Source organism: Salmo salar, chromosome ssa05 (assembly GCF_905237065.1).
Source record: "Salmo salar chromosome ssa05, Ssal_v3.1, whole genome shotgun sequence".
NCBI classification, from domain to species: domain Eukaryota; kingdom Metazoa; phylum Chordata; class Actinopteri; order Salmoniformes; family Salmonidae; genus Salmo; species Salmo salar.
Window position 1 is genome coordinate 8,148,871 of NC_059446.1, and position 22,746 is coordinate 8,171,616.

Genomic DNA, 22,746 nt, shown 5'->3' on the forward strand with positions numbered 1-22,746 from the left:
CCTAAACAACACCCTATTCCCTACACATTGCGCTACTTTTAACCAGACCCCTATGGGTCCAGGTCCAGTTGTAGTGCACTATTTAGGGAATAGCAAATGGTACTCTATTCGGGAATAGGCTACCATTTTGGACACGGCACTTCATATAATTCACTCAATGCCTCTCCCACTGAACCAACGGTACATAAAAGTTAACCAATCTTTAAAAAACATGATGTTGTGGTCTTCTCTGTGGCTCATTAAAGACGCAGCACAGTCATCAAAAAGGGGTTTCATAGATAATATAATTGCCATTTTCTTTTTTAATGACATCCATTTTGTTCTTTATTTCATACACCTTGGCAGGACTATGAGAGATCTCTAAATTATATATCTTCTCTGGCATATACAGTTAGTGTACACAATATTAAGAACTGCTCTTTACATGACATCGACTGACCAGGTGAATCCAGGTGAAAGCTATGGTCCCTTATTGATGTCACTTGTTAAATCCACTTCAATCAGTGTAGATGAAAGGGAGGAGACAGGTTAAAGAAGGATTTTTGTTGTTGTTGTTGTGCACCATTCAGAGGGTGAATGGGCGAGACAAAATGTCAGTGTCTTTGAACGGGGCATGGTAGTAGGTGCCAGGATCACCGGTTTGTGCCAAGAACTGCAACGCTGCTGGATTTTTCACGCTCAACAGTTTCCCGTGTGTATCAAGAAAGGTCCACCACCCAAAGGACATCCAGCCAAATCCCAACTGTGGGAAGCATTGGAGTCAACATGGGCCATCGATGTGGAATGGGGGGTAGAACGTGGGGGGTGCTACCCAATATTAGGAGAAGGTGTTCTTAATGTTTTGTACACTCAGTGTATAGTTAGTTACATGTACAGTTAGAATCAGTGGTTGCTGCTGATGGGATGAAGGCTCATAATAACGGCTGGAACGGAACAAATGGAATGGCATCAAACACATACTGTAGAAACCATGTGTTTGAAATCATTCCACTCATTCCTCTCCAGCCATTACCATGTGCCCGTCCTCCTCAATTAAGGTGCCACCAACCTCCTGTGGTTAAAATATAGTCATGTCAGACAACTACTGTGACTACTGACAAGAGGCCTCACAATGTCTGATGTACTGTATGATGTACTGTATGATGGATGATGTACTGTATGATGTACTGTATGAAGTATGATATACTGTATGATGTACGATGTACTGTATAATGTACTGTATGATGTACTGTATGATGTATGATGTACTGTATAATGTACTGTATGATGTACTGTATGATGTATGATGTACTGTATGATGTATGATGTACTGTATGATGTACTGTATGATGTATGATGTACTGTATAATGTACTGTATGATGTACTGTATGATGTATGATGTACTGTATGATGTACTACATGATGCATGATGTACTGTATGATGTACTATCGGATGTATGATGTACTGTATGATGTATGATGTATTGTATAATGTACTGTATGATGTATGATGTACTGTATGATGTACTGTATAATGTGCTGTATGATGTATGATGTACTGTATGATGTACTATAGGATGTATGATGTACTGTATAATGTACTGTATGATGTACTGTATGATGTATGATGTACTGTATGATGTACTACATGATGCATGATGTACTGTATGATGTACTATAGGATGTATGATGTACTGTATGATGTATGATGTACTGTATAATTTACTGTATGATGTACTGTATGATGTATGATGTACTGTATGATGTACTGTATGTTGTATGATGTACTGTACGATGTACTGTATGATGTACTGTATGATGTATGATGTACGATGTACTGTATGATGTATGATGTACTCTATGATGTACTGTATAATGTACTGTATGATGTATGATGTACTGTATGATGCATGATGTACTGTATGATGTATTATGTACTGTATGATGTACTGTATGATGTATGATGTACTGTATAATGTACTGTATGATGTACTGTATGATGTATGATGTACTGTATAATGTACTGTATGATGTACAGTATGATGTATGATGTACTGTATAATGTACTGTATGATGTACTGTATGATGTATGATGTACTGTATGATGTATGATGTACTGTATGATGTACTGTATAATGTACTGTATGATGTACTGTATGATGTATGATGTACTGTATGATGCATGATGTACTGTATGATGTATTATGTACTGTATGATGTACTGTATGATGTATGATGTACTATAGGATGTATGATGTACTGTATGATGTATGATGTACTGTATAATGTACTGTATGATGTACTGTATGATGTATGATGTACTGTATGATGTACTGTATAATGTACTGTATGATGTATGATGTACTGTATGATGCATGATGTACTGTATGATGTATTATGTACTGTATGATGTACTGTATGATGTATGATGTACTGTATAATTTACTGTATGATGTACTGTATGATGTATGATGTACTGTATAATGTACTGTATGATGTACTGTATGATGTATGATGTACTGTATAATGTACTGTATGATGTACTGTATGATGTATGATGTACTGTATGATGTATGATGTACTGTATGATGTACTGTATAATGTACTGTATGATGTACTGTATGATGTATGATGTACTGTATGATGCATGATGTACTGTATGATGTATTATGTACTGTATGATGTACTGTATGATGTATGATGTACTGTATGATGTACTATAGGATGTATGATGTACTGTATGATGTATGGTGTACTGTATAATGTACTGTATGATGTACTGTATGATGTATGATGTACTGTATGATGTACTGTATAATGTACTGTATGATGTACTGTATGATGTATGATGTACTGTATGTTGTATGATGTACTGTATGGTGTACTGTATGATGTACTGTATGATGTACTGTATGATGTATGATGTACTCTGTGATGTACCGTATGATGTATGATGTAATTTATGATGGATGATGTACTACATAATGTACTGTATGATGTATGATGTACTGTATAATGTACTGTATGATGTACTGTATGATGTATGATGTACTGTATGATGTACTGTATGTTGTATGATGTACTGTATGATGTATTATGTACTGTATGATGTACTGTATGATATATTATGTACTGTATGATGTACTGTATTATGTATGACGTACTGTATGGTGTACTGTATGATGTATGACGTACTGTATGATGTACTGCATGATGTATGATGTACTGTATGATGTACTGCATGATGGATGATGTACTGTATGATGTATTATGTACTATATGATGTACTGTATGATGTATGATGTACTGTATCATGTATCTGTCAGAGCAGATACATTTATTTATTTATTTTGCTCCTTTGCACCCCATTATTTCTATTTCTACTTTGCACTTTCTTCCACTGCAAATCTACCATTCCAGTGTTTTACTTGATATATTGTATTTACTTTGCCACCATGGCCTTTTTTGCCTTTACCTCCCTTATCTCACCTAATTTGCTCACATTGTATATAGACTTATTTTTCTACTGTATTATTGACTGTATGTTTGTTTTACTTCATGTGTAACTCTGTGTTGTTGTATGTTGTCGAACTGCTTTGCTTTATCTTGGCCAGGTCGCAATTGTAAATGAGAACTTGTTCTCAACTTGCCTACCAGGTTAAATAAAGGTGAAATAAATAAAATTTAAAATAATGTATGATGTACTGTATGATGAACTGTATGATGTATGATGTACTGTATGATGCATTATGCACTGTATGATGTACTGTATGATGTACTGTATGATGGATGATGTACTGTATGATGTATGATGTACTGTATGATGTACTGTATGATGTACTGTATGATGTATGATGTACTGTATGATGTACTGTATGATGTACTGTATGATGTATGAAGTACTGTATGATGTACTGTATGATGTATGAAGTACTGTATGATGTACTTACTGTATGATGTACTGTATGATGGATGAGGAACTGTATGATGTATGATGTACTGTATGATATACTGTATGATGTACTGTATGATTTACTGTATGTGATGAGCTGTATTTGTGAGTGCAGCTGTTGTCAAGCCGTCTCAGAGTTAAAAGCGGAAAGAAGAAAAAAAGGGTTTTGAGAGAGGAGGAAATCCCCTACATCAGGCCAAGAGATCCATGGCAACATGCACCGTGCAGCAGCCCAACACTGTTCATTTAAACTGCACCGTGCAGCAGCCCAACACCGCTCATTTAAACTGCACCGTGCAGCAGCCCAACACCGCTCATTTAAACTGCACCGTGCAGCAGCCCAACACCGCTCATTTAAACTGCACCGTGCAGCAACCCAACACTGCTCATTTAAACTGCACCGTGCAGCAACCCAACACCGCTCATTTAAACTGCACCGTGCAGCAACCCAACACTGCTCATTTAAACTGCACCGTGCAGCAACCCAACACCGCTCATTTAAACAAAGACTTCAACCTCAAAATTATCCCTATTTCATGTTAATTATTATACATTCATAGATTTTTTTTTTAACCTTTATTTAACTAGGCAAGTTTAATATAAATGAGATTAAACTTGGTTATTAGGCCTTATACTATATGGCCATTAATTTCTGTGTTATGTAAACTAAATGTGCAAAGAGACATTTAATGTAATTTCCAGCACACTTTAGTTTTGATTCATAAAGAGTACATTGCAACTCTACTATTCCTGTGTAGAATATAACTAACACATACAGTAGCAGACTGAGAGTATGGATTGTGTCTGTTTTGCGCAGTTAGACGGAACCCAGGTCGCCCTGCTCTACTGTGTTCTCTTCTGTTGAGGCTATGGACTGTGGCCCTTTCTCTAAGTGGGAATTCCCCATCTCTGTAAAAACATTGAAATTGCTTCCCCCACTATTCACCAATTTCCTTAAAATATGTCTCTCGGACACACGCTCAATGTGTGGGTGAGTTTATGTTTGTTCGCTTTTTTCCAAATTGTATTTATAGATGTAATTTTGTTTGATGTTATAAGATAGTTTGTCTAGGTTATAAAGAGTCCTGTGGTAAAGCTTTTTAACTCTGACTTGGTCATGCTGAATGAAACCTCTAATGTGCTTACATGGGCGAATCAAGTTAGTTAAAAAAATGCAATTTGATTTGTGAATGATTGTTAATATTAAAAAGGTTCATTTAATCTACAATATAATTCAAATTATTTCAGACAAATACATCAAAAATATAAATATGATACTCTTCCAGTAATCTAAAATTAATGTTTTAATGTTTACTTAACTAGGCAAGTCAGTTAAGAACAAATTCTTATTTACAATGATGGCCTACTGGGGAACAGTGGGTTAAACTGCCTTGTTCAGGGGCAGAATGACAGATTTTGACCTTGTCAGCTCAGGGATTCGATCTAGCAACCTAGGCTAAAAACATTTAATTCCATTCATGTGATGTCATATTATCTCTTTGACTGATTTGATTTAAAAAAAATGGCTAACCTTAGTATGGGAATAATTATAGGTAATATTTGTTGTTAAAAAAAAAAAACACATCCGAAATTATAACATGACATTTCTGTAATCACTCCACACAACAAATGATAGACATGTTACTATTGGCTTGCATTAACAGTATATCTGAGTTATGAATAACAAGCACTATACTGAACAATGTAAATATCAGCCAGCGTTTCCAGACTGGCTTTCTATTCAGCATTTATCCAACCAAGCTACAGTCCAGGTGTGGACTTTTCACAGTATTTTTTTGCTTGAGGAGAAGCCAAAAGTCTGCCATGTATTGCAGCAAATTCTTTGACGTTAATTTTCTACAAAGAAGAAAATAACTTTTGATAACTTTTGGTATTTAAAATATATTCATTTAATTAAATGTTTTTGTGAAACTTGAATGACCAAAGTGCTCAAGACCGAAATGAGAAACTGACCGTCCTCCAACGACACAAATTAAGAAACAAAATTGTATGTGATTTTTGATGTTTTCTCATAACTGACGACCCACTTCTCACATGCCCAGGGCCCACTAGATCAAGGGCCAGTATCCATCCGGACAGATGAATCTGAGTCCTGAACTAAAATAAATATTTAAATGGAGATTTGTGTTAGATCGGGCTCCATCTACTCTATTCTACTTTACTGTACTCTATTCTACTCTATTCTATTATACTCTACTGTACTCTATTATATTCTATTATACTCTACTGTACTGTACTCTATTCTAATCTATTCTATTATACTGTACTCTATTCTACTCTATTCTATTATACTCTACTGTGTTATACTCTACTCTGTTCTATTATACTCTACTGTACTCTATTCTACTCTACTGTACTCTATTCTACTCTATTCTATTCTACTTTACTGTACTCTATTCTACTCTACTGTACTCTATTCTACTCTATTCTATTATAGTCTACGGTACTCTATTATACTCTATTCTATTATACTCTACTGTATTATACTCTACTCTATTCTATTATACTCTACTGTGCTATATTCCAATCTATTCTATTCTACTTTACTGTACTCTATTCTACTCTATTCAATTATACTCTACTGTATTATACTCTACTCTATTCTATTATACTCTACTGTACTCTATTCTACTCTACTGTACTCTATTCTACTCTATTCTATTCTACTTTACTGTACTCTATTCTACTCTACTGTACTCTATTCTACTCTATTCTATTATAGTCTACGGTACTCTATTATACTCTATTCTATTATACTCTACTGTATTATACTCTACTCTATTCTATTATACTCTACTGTACTATATCCCAATCTATTCTATTCTACTTTACTGTACTCTATTCTACTCTATTCTATTATACTCTACTGTATTATACTCTACTCTATTCTATTCTACTCTACTGTACTCTATTTTACTCTACTGTACTCTATTCTACTCTATTCTATTGTACTTTACTATACTCTATTCTACTCTACTGTACTCTATTCTACTCTATTCTATTGTACTTTACTGTACTCTATTCTACTCTACTGTACTCTATTCTATTATACTCTACTGTGCCCTATTCTACTCTACTGTACTCTATTATACTCTATTCTATTATAGTCTACTGTACTCTATTATACTCTATTCTATTATACTCTACTGTATTATACTCTACTCTATTCTATTATACTCTACTGTACTCTATTCCAATCTATTCTATTCTACTCTACTGTACTCTATTCAACTCTATTCTATTCTACTTTACTGTACTCTATTCTACTCTACTGTACTCTATTCTACTCTATTGTGTTCTACTCTACTGTGCTCTATTCTACTCTACTGTACTCTATTATACTCTACTCTATTCTACTCTACTGTACTATTCTACTCTATTTTATTATACTCTACTGTGGTCTATTCTACTCTACTCTACTCTATTATACTCTATTCTATTATACTCTACTGTACTCTATTCTACTCTACTGTACTCTATTATACTATATTCTATTCTACTCTACTGTACTCTATTATACTATATTCTATTATACTCTACTGTGCTCTATTCTACTCTATTCTATTCTACTTTACTGTACTCTATTCTACTCTATTCTATTATACTCTACTGTACTCTATTCTACTCTACTGTACTCTATTCTTCTCTATTCTATTATACTCTACTGTACTCTATTCTACTTTACTGTACTCTATTCTTTTCTACTCTACTGTACTGTAATCTATTCTACTCTATTCTACTCTACTGTACTCTATTCTTTTCTACTCTACTGTACTCTACTCTATTCTACTCTATTCTACTCTACTGTACTCTATTCTTCTCTATTCTATTATACTCTACTGTACTCTAATCTACTTTACTGTACTCTATTATTTTCTACTCTACTGTACTGTACTCTATTCTACTCTATTCTACTTTACTGTACTCTATCCTGCTCTACTGTACTCTATTCTACTCTAGACTACTCTACTGTACTCTATTCTACTCTACTGTACTCTAATCTATTCTACTTTACTGTACTCTATCCTGCTCTACTGTACTCTATTCTACTCTATTCTCTTATACTCTACTGTACTCTATTCTACTCTATTCTATTCTACTTTACTGTACTCTATCCTGCTCTACTGTACTCTATCCTGCTCTACTGTACTCTATTCTATTTTACTTCACTGTACTCTATTCTACTGTATTTTACTTTACTGTACTCTATTCTACTCTATTCTAAACCAGTGAGCCGATGTACAAGAAAAGCAATAAAACAAAATTACTCTTGTTTAGCAAGACAACATTTTTCAGTTTTTCTTGTTTCACAATATAAACATGTTTTGTTGGTTACGTAACGCCAAATGTGAATTTTTGCAGCGCTAGAAGATTAATGTTGTCGAAAAACAGATTTCATTAAGCTTTAGCTCAGCGGGCTAACACTGTCTTTAGTCCCAACTGGGTTTGAACCTAGGTTGTCTGCGTGACACACGACTGGGTTTGATGGAAAAGGAAGAATGAAAAGATAGCAGTATGCCAAGTTTTAACCATTGTGACGGTTACCTGGCCTGACATGAGTGAACTGTTGTGTCGCTCCCACACCGTAAACAACGGTTTTCAGTCTTGTATGCCTAAGGTTAGCTCGGGGTGCTGGTTATGGCCAGGGTTGCCTAGGTTACTTTCTAAATGTAATCTGTTACAGTTTCTAGTTACCTGTCCAAAATTGTAATCAGTAACGTCAATTTTGGATTACCCCAAACTCAGAAACGTAATCTGATTACTTTCAGATGACCTTCCCCTTTAAGAGGTATTAATTAGAAGATTAAAAGGATCCATAAAACACGTTTGGTATGTTATCATAGTGGTCCCTGATTTGTAGTCAGATTCGCTGAGGGGGAACAAACTTAAACTTGCGCTTTTTTTCAATGCTGAATTGAATGTCATTTAGAAAACATCCTTTCAGAATTTAAAAGTAATCCAAGAAGTAATCATCTAGTTTTTCCAAAAGTAATCTGTAATCTGATTACAACATGTTTGCTGGTAATGTAACTGATTACACTTAATGTTTTTTTTGTAATCAGATTATATTACTCCTCAACCCTGAATATGATGTCCAATGGGTCCTACAGACCATAGAGAATGAGAGAGGCCTCTAGTGGCCAAAAGGCTGTATTAGGATGGCCAGCGCAATTTAGGGCTTCCACCATTTTAATGTAGTCAACTAGGTGGGACTTCCAACTTCCTTGGCTGATCCCTGTTGGTGACTCTGTAGGACTCATGTCCAACCGGGTCATCAGGAGGGATCAGCCAATCGTGAAGAAGAAAATGTACGTCTTCAAAATGGAGATGCCCATGCTGTCACAGACTCCATAATGGCACAGATACAAAAATGAGTGCTCTATCTATCTCTATGCACTGTCTCACTGTGCACTGTCTCACATATTTTTGCCAATAGCAGTTCATGTTAAGGCTTTATTTTCTTTTCATTATTGGTTTTGATTGCATCTAGTGTATGGAGGTCACCCATCATGAGATTCCTGTCTTTGAAAATAACTGAGCAGCTGAAAACGATCTGCAGTAAGCCTATGCATGCTGGTGTTGGCGCTTTTATCAAGGTCGTTCCAAAGTTTATATGTGCATAGATAGAACATCATGGAAATAATAATTCTGCCTATTGTAGAGCTTTTAAAGGAGTAGTGAAGTCTGTGTGGCTGTACTACAGCCTCTACCTAGAGGTGTGGAGCTGTAAAGGAGTAGTGAATGTGTGACTGTACTACAGCCTCTACCTAGAGGTGTGGAGCTGTAAAGGAGTAGTGAATGTGTGACTGTACTCCAGCCTCTACCTAGAGGTGTGGAGCTGTAAAGGACTAGTGAAGTCTGTGTGACTGTACTACAGCTTCTACCTAGAGGTGTGGAGCTGTAAAGGAGTAGTGAATGTGTGACTGTACTACAGCCTCTACCTAGAGGTGTGGAGCTGTAAAGGAGTAGTGAATGTGTGACTGTACTACAGCCTCTACCTAAAGGTGTGGAGCTGTAAAGGAGCAGTGAATGTGTGACTGTACTACAGCCTCTACCTAGAGGTGTGGAGCTGTAAAGGAGTAGTGAAGTCTGTGTGACTGTACTACAGCCTCTACCTAGAGGTGTGGAGCTGTAAAGGAGTAGTGAATGTGTGACTGTATACTACAGCCTCTACCTAGAGGTGTGGAGCTGTAAAGGAGTAGTGAATGTGTGACTGTATACTACAGCCTCTACCTAGAGGTGTGGAGCTGTAAAGGATTAGTGAATGTGTGACTGTACTACAGCCTCTACCTAGAGGTGTGGAGCTGTAAAGGAGTAGTGAATGTGTGACTGTACTACAGCCTCTGCCTAGAGGTGTGAAGCTAATAGCTAGAATCCTTAGTTGCTACATAATTTTTTGGACTAATAAATGAATGATATATACCCATTGATTCTTGAAGAATACAATTGGTAAATGCCTCATGAGCTTAGTTTAACTGTCGTACCCCATCAGAACCTGAAATATAAACTTGTTTTACTCCAATGTTTGTAAACAACATAAAAGTAAAGAAACACTGTATAGCCTCATAACATGGTTAAAACTATAATTGTGATCAAATCAAATGAAAAATAGAATAAGTTATATCATGGATGGTCAGTCCTCCTTGCATCTATAGCTCTGTCTATGAATGTGAGAATGGTTACATGACTCCAGGTCCATACCAGAGGCAGAGGCGTGTTGTCTGCTTTGTTATTGTGTTATTGTTTCAACCAACCTTTGTAGCTTTGAAGCCCTGGTGGTAGAAGGTAACCAGTCACCCCCCCACCCATAATCCCTACACTACCAAGGTTTGGAGCAAAACCCTGCACTGTCTCTTTAAAGATTAAACCAGTCTGTGTCAAGCGTCTGCATTGGTCGACCCGGTTGTCAACCACAGCTGTTTACATCAGACGAGAGCGAGGTGGACTTTCCCAGGTCACAGCAGAGACCCACTTCCGCAATTGGTGTCTGGGCAAATCGAAGGAGCCACTGAAGCAGAAAGGTAGCTAATACAAGCCAACGGTCTCTTTGTTCTTTGGTTACCATGAAATGAATTTAAAGCTGGCTAGCTACGTTATCAGGAAACACACTGGTTTTGATGCGTAGCAAATGGCTAGTTACCCTTAGTTAGTTATCTGTAAGATGTATTCTGTCATGTTAGCTAGCATTTGCATGACAATCAGCTAACGGGTTAGCCAGGTTATCTTGTAGAAATACTTTGACAGATAGCTAGCTAACGATAATGTTAATTAGCTATCGTTCAAGTAAGCATAATGTTAGCTTGCTAAACAGTCCGATGTCCTAATTGTTAGCTGACGGTTTTCCAGCATCCTAGCATAGCAACTGATGACTAACGTTAGATAGCTTCATGGCTAGTCATTAACATTAGCTTAGCTAGTGTAACTGTCGGATGTTGCTACTAACTACTGAACTGCGAGAGATGATGTTCTCGCTTGTCATCTAATCAGGGACTTTTATCTTTTCTGGACTGGACACTTTTTAGCCGTCTCTTCTAATCAATAATGAACGAAGAAAGAAAGAGAGGCCGAAAAGACGCCAGAGTGAGTTTGGTCATGATGATGATGATGATGATGATGATGATGTGGTGTTGTCGTAACGTTAGGTTGATGTCATCACATCTCATGACAACATCCAGCTTCAATTGGTTTGAATGATGAAGTTTTCCAAAATAATGTCTTGTCTTTCATTTCATTATTATATTTTGCAACGGATGTCAACTGCACTAGCAAGGGTCTTTTAAATCATCTGGTTACTGTACAATGTCTTTGTTTCTCATCTGTCTGGCTGGACGTTCAGTTAAATATTGCATGGTCATTTCCCTAAGGGGTATTCTCCAGTGTGGCATTGTTACATCCTTGTTATCACTCAATGACTTGAACACATCAGTGTGTAAGTTACACATTCAAATGATTGTGTCTCGAAATAGCTTTTGCAGAAATCCCCTTTTGATGGTGGCGTTAATGACTCTTTACTTTGTAAATGGTTTATGGTGGGGAGCCAACACAATGCTTGTTATATAACCAAACTTCTCCCCTTGTATAAGGTTAGTACTTCTCCTATGTGAGGTTAGTAGTACTTTTCCCTCCTGTATTAGGTAGTGTGAGGTTAGTAGTACTTTTCCCTCCTGTATTAGGTAGTGTGAGGTTAGTAGTACTTTTCCTCCTGTATTAGGTAGTGTGAGGTTAGTAGTACTTTTCCCTCCTGTATTAGGTAGTGTGAGGTTAATAGTACTTTTCCCTCCTGTATTAGGTAGTGTGAGGTTAGTAGTACTTTTCCTCCTGTATTAGGTAGTGTGAGGTTAGTAGTACTTTTCCTCCTGTATTAGGTAGTGTGAGGTTAGTAGTACTTTTCCTCCTGTATTAGGTAGTGTGAGGTTAATAGTACTTTTCCCTCCTGTATTAGGTAGTGTGAGGTTAGTAGTACTTTTCCTCCTGTATTAGGTAGTGTGAGGTTAATAGTACTTCTCCTCCTGTATTAGGTAGTGTGAGGTTAATAGTACTTTTCCTCCTGTATTAGGTGAGGTTAATAGTACTTTTCCTCCTGTATTAGGTGAGGTTAATAGTACTTTTCCTCCTGTGTTAGGTGAGGTTAATAGTACTTTTCCTCCTGTGTTAGGTGAGGTTAGTAGTACTTTTCCTCCTGTATTAGGTGAGGTTAGTAGTACTTTTCCTCCTGTATTAGGTGAGGTTAGTAGTACTTTTCCTCCTGTGTTAGGTGAGGTTAGTAGTACTTTTCCTCCTGTGTTAGGTGAGGTTAGTAGTACTTTTCCTCCTGTATTAGGTGAGGTTAGTAGTACTAACTATACTTTCCTCCTGTATGTGGTATGAATTTTGTTATGGCAGGCTAAACATCTCAATGTCTATTAGTTTCCTCCTTAGCCTTGTTTGATATAGCTATTGACTTAGCCTGGTCCCAGATCTGTCTTGTCAGTCATTGCCATGCCAAGGAGTTGATGTGATGGCAAAAACAGATCTGAGATCTGGCTACTGAAGTATAGGTTCTCCCATGACAAACGGTAAACATGACATGTGCCTATTTCCTCATACTGTAACAAAAGTTACTGAGCACAGTCAAAACACATTCCCTAACTGAAACCTCCCACACAGCTCTGCCTCTCCTTTTCTATTGGTTCTTTCCTATTGACATTTTTGTTCTGTTCCTCCAGTTCCCAGCACCATGCCTGGTAAGTGAATCAGTGGCGATGGAAGGAAAAGGGCCCTATCGTATCTACGACCCAGGCGGGGGTGAGGCTAAGGCCAGAGAGGCCAGGGAGGAGAGCAGCAGCGGTGGAGGGGGAAGCTATAGATTACTACTGGAAGAGAACAGCGTGCTCAGAGAGAGGATGAAGGGACTCAAGAGCTTAGGTCTGTACCTGCTTTTGTGATATATACTACCTCTCTGGTCTAGATCACCAGCTCTGTATTATGATCCTAATCTCTTGTGGAAAGAATGTAATCAGGCATTTGACCACATTACGTAAGATTTTAGTTCGGAGGATTTCAAATGATTATACTCCATGTAAGACTACAGCTCTTTAAACAACACCCCCCCCATATGTCTGTATTAGTGTTGGTACTTGTGACGTTGTACCAATACAGCAGTAGACCTGGGTTAACTACATGTGATCTGACAGATCTCAAGACCACACCCCACACAACCAGGACCTCAACCCTCATCACAGTCATCTGTCTAGATTAGTGTTGTGACCTAGGCATTACAGATTCCATTCTCATAGTCTTGTAGGAACAATGTGGTTAGACCTGATTCCATTCTTTGGTTATGTGCTGTAATGTGTGCAGGGAGTTTCTCTGTAGTGACTTGGGACTAGTGAGTGTTGACGTAGTCCATTCTTTGGTTATGTGTTGTTTCTCTGTAATGAGTAATGTTCTCAGGGTCGGCATGACTTAGTTGTTCGTCATCAGAAGCACTAGCTACTGTCTATCCGTCATGTATTATAGGTCATGTAGACTGTGAATATCATTCAGCTATATGCCACAACACATAATGAACAAGTGACTAGGTCTACTTCAAATCTGGTGTGTATGAGCAGTTTACTACTGTAAATACTGTTGTTACTAATGGTCTGTCTGGTGTGTAGGAGCAGTTTACTACAGTAAATACTGTTGTTACTAATGGTTTGTCTGGTGTGTAGGAGCAGTTTACTACTGTAAATACTGTTGTTACTAATGGTCTGTCTGTCTGGTGTGTAGGAGCAGTTTACTACTGTAAATACTGTTGTTACTAATGGTCTGTCTGGTGTGTAGGAGCAGTTTACTACTGTAAATACTGTTGTTACTAATGGTCTGTCTGGTGTGTAGGAGCAGTTTACTACAGTAAATACTGTTGTTACTAATGGTTTGTCTGGTGTGTAGGAGCAGTTTACTACTGTAAATACTGTTGTTACTAATGGTCTGTCTGGTGTGTAGGAGCAGTTTACTACAGTAAATACTGTTGTTACTAATGGTCTGTCTGGTGTGTAGGAGCAGTTTACTACAGTAAATACTGTTGTTACTAATGGTCTGTCTGTCTGTCTGGTGTGTAGGAGCAGTTTACTACTGTAAATACTTTGTTGTTACTAATGGGTCTGTCTGGTGTGTAGGAGCAGTTTACTACTGTAAATACGTTGTTGTTACTAATGGGTCTGTCTGGTGTGTAGGAGCAGTTTACTACTGTAAATACTGTTGTTGTTACTAATGGTCTGTCTGTCTGTCTGGTGTGTAGGAGCAGTTTACTACAGTAAATACTGTTGTTACTAATGGTCTGTCTGTCTGTCTGGTGTGTAGGAGCAGTTTACTACTGTAAATACTGTTGTTGTTACTAATGGTCTGTCTGTCTGGTGTGTAGGAGCAGTTTACTACTGTAAATACTGTTGTTGTTACTGATGGTCTGTCTGTCTGGTGTGTAGGAGCAGTTTACTACTGTAAATACGGTTGTTGTTACTAATGGTTTGTCTGTCTGGTGTGTAGGAGCAGTTTACTACTGTAAATACGGTTGTTGTTACTAATGGTCTGTCTGTCTGGTGTGTAGGAGCAGTTTACTACTGTAAATACGTTGTTGTTACTAATGGTCTGTCTGTCTGGTGTGTAGGAGCAGTTTACTACTGTAAATACTGTTGTTACTAATGGTCTGTCTGTCTGTCTGGTGTGTAGGAGCAGTTTACTACTGTAAATACGGTTGTTGTTACTAATGGTTTGTCTGTCTGGTGTGTAGGAGCAGTTTACTACTGTAAATACTGTTGTTGTTACTAATGGTCTGTCTGTCTGGTGTGTAGGAGCAGTTTACTACTGTAAATACGGTTGTTACTAATGGTTTGTCTGTCTGGTGTGTAGGAGCAGTTTACTACTGTAAATACGGTTGATACTAATGGTTTGTCTGTCTGGTGTGTAGGAGCAGTTTACTACTGTAAATACGGTTGATACTAATGGTCTGCCTGCCTGCCTGCCTGCCTGTCTGTCTGTCTGTCTGTCTGCCTGTCTGTCTGTCTGCCTGTCTGTCTGGTGTGTAGGAGACCTGTTGGAGGAGTCTCAGTGGGAGGCGTCTAAGTTGCGTCAGCGTGTCGAGGAGCTGGTCAGAGACAACGAGGCCCTGAAGTCTTCTGCCTCCAGCTTCGCTACCAGTCTCTGTATGGGAGGACCTGTTCAGACTGAGACACAGGGTATGCTATCAGAGATGGGGTTTCCTACCTGATTATTCATGATTTACAGCAGTATGTCATCATCAATGGCCCAGTGCAGTCAAAAACGTGATTGTCCTGTGTTTTATATATATTTACACTATGAGTTGTAAAAGTTTTTTTGTCAATGACAATGCCATTTTAGTCTAAGATCTGTTTGAAAAGGCCATCTGTTTGAAAAGGCCATCTGTTTGAAAAGGCCATCTGTTTGAAAAGGCCATCTGTTTGAAAAGGCCATCTGTTTGAAAAGGCCATCTGTTTGAAAAGGCCATCTGTTTGAAAAGGCCATCTGTTTGAAAAGGCCAGCTGAAATTACAGCCTGTTTTAGTTGGATGGAGTTTTGGCCTTCCACGGTGACACCACTATGCAGTAAATTTGTTAATAGACCAATAAGAAAGAGATCCAAATCTCTCTGCCAATAACACATTTTTAGTTTCCCCCTCCCCCCTCAGACCACTCCCAGACAGTCCTAGCAAAATTCCTACTTGAGAAATTGCTCTTTGCTAGGAAACAATTTTTGTTTCTTTTTGACCAAATTATTTAATATTGAGGTAAAAATGGCTCCATTCGACCTGTAACGGTGGTGTGACTATATAACGACCCTGTAACGGTGGTGTGACTATATAACGGCCCTGTAACAGTGGTGCGACTATATAACGGCCCTGTAACGGTGGTGCGACTATATAACGGCCCTGTAACGGTGGTGTGACTATATAACGGCCCTGTAACGGTGGTGTGACTATATAACGACCCTGTAACGGTGGTGTGACTATATAACGACCCTGTAACGGTGGTGCGACTATATAACGGCCCTGTAACGGTGGTGCGACTATATAACGGCCCTGTAACGGTGGTGCGACTATATAACGGCCCTGTAACGGTGGTGCGACTATATAACGGCCCTGTAACGGTGGTGCGACTATATAACGGCCCTGTAACGGTGGTGCGACTATATAACGACCCTGTAACGGTGGTGTGACTATATAACGGCCCTGTAACGGCGGTGCGACTATATAACGACCCTGTAACGGTGGTGCGACTATATAACGACCCTGTAACGGCGGTGCGACTATATAACGGCCCTGTAACGGTGGTGTGACTATATAACGACCCTGTAACGGCGGTGTGACTATCTAACGACCCTGTAACGGCGGTGCGACTATATAACGACCCTGTAACGGCGGTGCGACTATATAACGACCCTGTAACGGTGGTGTGACTATATAACGACCCTGTAACGGCGGTGCGACTATATAACGACCCTGTAACGGCGGTGCGACTATATAACGACCCTGTAACGGCGGTGTGACTATATAACGACCCTGTAACGGTGGTGTGACTATATAACGACCCTGTAACGGTGACTCCTGACTGTTTCAGGTCAGGGGAAGCTTCACCGCCAGCCCAGTGTGGACCAGAGAGAGAGTCAGCCGTGTCCCTCAACAGGGAAGGCCGTAAATCATGAACAGCCCAGCGTAAGTAAACAGATTTTACTTTATAGCTATAGAGTACTTAATATTTTCTAGATATTATTGATCAGGCTGAGCAGCCCAGCACATTAAGTACAGCCTCATTAGCCTACATCTGAAACAGGTCTGTCCCAACTGGTTTCTGGCTTCCAGCAAAGGCTAACTGAAAGTACCGTAATTTCCGGACTATAAGCCGCTACTTTTTCCCCAGGCTTTGAACCTCGCGGCTTAAACAATGACGCGGCTAATATATGGATTTTTCCCGCTTTCAAATTTAAAAAATGTAAAAAACAATTTAAAAAATACACATTCTGTGACGTGCTCAGTTTTTTGGCGGCATGAAGCTTTCATTAGACCAATGAAATTGCCGAACGGGTTAAGGTCAAACAACTTTTTTGTTTACTGTTTAGATTAAATCGAGCGCTCTCAAACTTCCCATCATTCTGATTACGGTAGTCATTTTGTCACCCTCATCATGGCAAAGACACGGAGAAATGCATATGATGCCGCTTTCAAGTTGAAGGTGATTGATCTGGCTGTTGGAAAAGGAAATAGAGCTGCTGCACGGGAGCTTGGTCTGGAGCAATGACTGTCTTGGTAGGCTACTGTTTACTGCAATTTTTTTATTTTTTTGTTACAAGCCGTGTTTTGTTAAAGCCTATTTATTTTTGTTACAAGCCGTGTTTCGTTAAAGCCTGTGTAAAGTTAATTTGTTTCAATGTACCGGTAGGCACCTGCGGCTTATAGACATGTGCGGCTTATTTATGTTCAAAATAATAATTTGTAAAAAATTCAGTGGGTGCGGCTTATATTCAGGTGCGCTCAATAGTCCGGAAATTACGGTAGCAATAGTCTCTGGTTCTCTCGTTGTGTCCTGTCGTTCTTCAGCACCGTTGTACAATGGCTGTGCATGTGCTTTATGTTGTACAGAGAGGGAGGGAGCTCCCGTCTCACTTTGTTCATGGTGCCAGCCGGACTTGTTTTCTTTGCAAGAAACTTATTTGCCCAATGACAGTGAAGTTAAGAAATTGTCCGTGGTGCCCACCTAAGATTCCACAAAGCTTCATCACCACATTCTCTGCCACTCCCTCACCTGTGGCCTGATATGGATATTTTCCTAGATATTGAAAGCTCTTCAGCATGTACAATTACACACACACACACTCTCACTGTGTAGCCTACTCCCAGTAGTTCAGAGTAGACTGATAAGACGGCTGGGATTCGGTGGACTGATATAGGGTACATACCATTTAGAGATTTAACAATGGCTAGCAGTGTTCTAAATTCACAATTGATGATTGTATAATTAGGCATGGTTTGTTAACCCCTCACTCATCAACTCACCCATTCTCCTCATCATACTACATTAGTTTCATCTGTTATATGTGTCAAATTAGTTTAGGTTCAGTTTCAAGGCAATTATCGGGATGATTATCAACTGGGCACTGCACTTTCAACTGTTGGGAGATGTAGCAGAGCAGGCCCTATTTACTGTTGGGAGATGTAGCGGAGCATGCCCTATTTACTGTTGGGAGATGTAGCGGAGCAGGCCCTATTTACTGTTGGGAGATGTAGCGGAGCAGGCCCTATTTACTGTTGGGAGATGTAGCGGAGCAGGCCCTATTTACTGTTGGGAGATGTAGCGGAGCAGGCCCTATTTACTGTCGGGAGATGTAGCGGAGCAGGCCCTATTTACTGTTGGGGGATGTAGCGGAGCAGGCCCTATTTACTGTTGGGAGATGTAGCGGAGCAGGCCCTATTTACTGTTGGGAGATGTAGCGGAGCAGGCCCTATTTACTGTTGGGAGATGTAGCGGAGCAGGCCCTATTTACTGTTGGGAGATGTAGCGGAGCAGGCCCTATTTACTGTTGGGGGATGTAGCGGAGCAGGCCCTATTTACTGTCGGGAGATGTAGCGGAGCAGGCCCTATTTACTGTCGGGAGATGTAGCGGAGCAGGCCCTATTTACTGTTGGGAGATGTAGCGGAGCAGGCCCTGTTTACTGTTGGGAGATGTAGCGGAGCAGGCCCTGTTTACTGTTGGGAGATGTAGCGGAGCAGGCCCTGTTTACTGTTGGGAGATGTAGCGGAGCAGGCCCTGTTTACTGTTGGGAGATGTAGCGGAGCAGGCCCTGTTTACTGTTGGGAGAAGTAATGGAGCAGGCCCTGTTTACTGTCGGGAGAAGTAATGGAGCAGGCCCTATTTACTGTCGGGAGATGTAGCGGAGCAGGCCCTGTTTCCTGTGGGTAGAAGTAATGGAGCAGGCCCTGTTTACTGTCGGGAGATGTAGCGGAGCAGGCCCTGTTTACTGTTGGGAGATGTAGCGGAGCAGGCCCTGTTTACTGTCGGGAGAAGTAATGGAGCAGGCCCTGTTTACTGTCGGGAGATGTAGCGGAGCAGGCCCTGTTTCCTGTGGGTAGAAGTAATGGAGCAGGCCCTGTTTACTGTCGGGAGATGTAGCAGAGCAGGCCCTGTTTCCTGTGGGTAGAAGGAGCGGAGCAGGACCCTACTGTCGGGAGAAGTAGCGGAGCAGGCCCTATTTACTGTCGGGAGATGTAGCGGAGCAGGCCCTGTTTCCTGTGGGTAGAAGGAGCGGAGCAGGACCCTACTGTTGGGAGAAGTAGGGGCAACTGGGGAAAACCATTAAAAAAATGACATGCCCTCCTATAACTGCTTATAACTCTAGTTCTGTTTTGTGATATTACGATTCTAACACCGACAGTGTGTTTATAGACTTATTTAGAAAAAATCAAGGATGGAGAGGGGCATGATTTACAAAATGGCAGAGACCTAAATCAAATTCATGAGCAGTCAAACTTGCTGCTTTATCTGTTCTAGTGTTAAAGGGTTAGTTGGGGGTTTGGCCATGAAGCCCTTTTTCCACTTCCCCGAAGTCAGGTGAACTTTTTATGTCTCTACGTGTAGTTTGAAGGAAGTTTCTAACTAGCGTTAGCGCAGCATGCTAGCTTTTCTCATAGACTTCCAGTGTCATTGCGCTAATGCTAGTTAGCATTGGCTCACCAAACTTCCTCTTAACTTCCTTCTTACTGGATGCAGAGACATAAAAATGCCATCCAGAAGTTCAATCTGGATCTATTTACAGTTTTGTCATTGTCCTGTTTGGTGCTTCTAGGAAGGTCTGTCAGAGTTTGAGGTGGTGGATATGGAGAAGACCTCTGATACCCAGACGGTAAGTACCAATTTACGGGGCTAGCTAACAATAACGGGGCTCAAATGGGATGTTTGGAAATGATCCAGGTTCTTTATGTAATAGATTCAGTTTAATCCATAAAGGTGTGTGTGTGTGTGTGTGTGTGTGTGTAGCCTACATTCAGAACCACTCAATGCCTCTGTTTGTGTCTAGAAGGATCACATTCAGCAAGATTGTAATATGTGTATGTTCAGTGCCTTCGGTTACAGCCTTATTCTAAAATAGATTAAATAAATAAAAATCCTCATCAATCTACACATAATACCCCATAACGACAAAGCAAAAACAGGATCTTAGACATTTTTGCAAATTTATACAAAAAATAAACTGAAATACCTTATTTAAATAAGTTCAGACCCTTTGCGATGAGACTCAAAATTTACCTCAGGTGCATCCTGTTTCCATTGATCATCCTTGAGATGTTTCTACAACTTGATTGGAGTCCACCTGTGGTAAATTCGATTCATTGGACATGATTTGGGAAGGCACATTTCTGCAGCACTCCACCAATCAGGCCTTTGTGGTAGAGTGACTGGACTGAAGCCACTCCTCAGAGAAACAAGATTCTCTTGTCTGAAAAGCTCCTTGATGAAAACCTGCTCTGGACCTTAGACTGGGGGCGAAGGTTCGTCTTCCAACAGGACAACGACCCTAAGCACACAGCCAAGATAACACAGGAGTGGCTTCTGGACACGTCTGTGATTGTCCTTGAGTGGCCCTGCCAGAGCCCAGACTTGAACCTGATCGAACATCTCTGGAGAGACCTGAAAATAGCTGTGCAGCAACGCTCCCCATCCAACTTGACAGAGCTTAAGAGGATCTGCCAAGAAGAATGGGAGAAGCTCCCAAAATACAGGTGTGCCAAGCTTGTAGCGTCATACTCAAGAAGACTCCAGGCTGTAATCGCTGCCAAAGGTGCTTCAACAAAGTACTGAGGAAAGAGTCTGAATACTTATGTAAATGTGATATTTCAGTTTAATTGCTTTATAAATAAGCAAACATTTCTACAATCCTGTTTTTGCTTTGTCATTATGGGATATTGTGTGTAGATTGATTGAGGAACAAGGCTGTAACCTAACAAAATGTGGAAAAACCCAAGGGGTCTGAGTACTTTCCAAATGCACTGTATATATGTGTTTGTATGTCATAAGTTGTAGTCAACACAGTTAAAACATTAAACATGTCATACCTGGTGATGAATCTAAGAGCTTGAAAGCAGCTCCTCGAGTTTCATTTCCTTAGCTCTCATTTCTCCCAGATCAGGAACTTCTCCTCTTGTCTCTTTTTCTTGTGAGTTAACCGCTAACTAACTCAATACTGGTAGCTCAACATGAGTCAGCACAGGGAATGTCCACGATTATTACTGACCACACACACACACCTGTTGTTAGGGAATGCTTGACAGGGAAGAATATCAGTCACAGGATATTCTGGACAGATATGGTATAGAGTCACATGGCATATGACCATCACTGATATATGCCTCATCACCCAAAGGATAGGAGAACTAGGACACATTTTCCTCAAGGATAGGAGAACTAGGACACATTTTCCTCAAGGATAGGAGAACTAGGACACATTTTTCTCAAGGATAGGAGAACTAGGACACATTTTCCTCAAGGATAGGAGAACTAGGACACATTTTCCTCAAGGATAGGAGAACTATTTCTTCAAGGCTATACACTGAGCTTTTCTTATTTCATTTATTTATTTTGTATCCCTTTCTCCCAAATTGTTCAATCTTGTCTCATCGCTGCAACTCCCCAACGGGCTCGGGAGAGGCGAAGGTGGAGTCCATACGTCCTTCGAAACATAACCCACCTAACCGCGCTCCTTAACACCCGCCAGCTTAACCTGGAAGCCAGCCGCACCAATGTGTCGGAGGAAACACTGTTCAACTGGCATCCGGGGTCAGCCTGCAGGCACCCGGCCCGCCACAGGGAGCTCAAGTAAAGCCCCGCTGGCCAAACCCTCCCCTAACCCGGACGATGCTGGGACAATTGTGCGCCGTCCTATGGGACTCCCTACCACGGCCGGTTGTGGCACAGCCCAGGATATGAACCCGGGACCGTAGTAACGCCTCTAGCATTACTGCATGCCTTAGACCGCTGCGCCACTTGGTAGCCCCTACACTGAGCTTTTTATAAACGTTTCACCACCTCTGACTCAATCTTAATGGAGTTTTTCATTGCATATAGGATATGGAGCATAACTTACATAACCAGTCAATAGGACACAGTGGGACTGACACTGACACACAAGAGAGACTGTCTATCTACAGGTTGTATGATTCAGATAGGACTTTTCCTTATTTTTATACATCCAGTATCCACAAAACTGGAGAGAGAAATCTGTTATGTTTTGACATTACTTGATTAATGTGTCCAGTCAGTATGGTGG

General features: G+C 40.0%; 1 protein-coding gene and 1 pseudogene across 8 annotated transcripts in view; both read left to right on the forward strand.

The window, feature by feature from the left end:
- Positions 1–22,746, forward strand: part of LOC123743233 (basic proline-rich protein-like) — a 603,964-nt pseudogene that overhangs the window by 265,876 nt on the left and 315,342 nt on the right.
- The window catches only part of tnip1 (TNFAIP3 interacting protein 1), a 43,343-nt gene continuing 25,397 nt past the window's right edge, over positions 4,801–22,746 (forward strand). For 4 of the 8 annotated variants that reach the window (XM_014198557.2, XM_014198559.2, XM_014198558.2 and 1 more), the window contains exons 1-6: positions 10,771–10,975; positions 11,477–11,534; positions 13,160–13,358; positions 15,500–15,649; positions 17,048–17,142; positions 20,269–20,325. In XM_014198557.2, the coding sequence (XP_014054032.2) occupies positions 11,496–11,534; positions 13,160–13,358; positions 15,500–15,649; positions 17,048–17,142; positions 20,269–20,325 (540 nt within the window). In that variant the 5' untranslated portion in view covers positions 10,771–10,975; positions 11,477–11,495. Of the gene's footprint in view, positions 4,924–10,761; positions 10,976–11,476; positions 11,535–13,159; positions 13,359–15,499; positions 15,650–17,047; positions 17,143–20,268; positions 20,326–22,746 lie in introns of those variants that run through there. The other 4 variants (XM_014198562.2, XM_014198563.2, XM_014198561.2 and 1 more) reach the window with 3 other exon arrangements.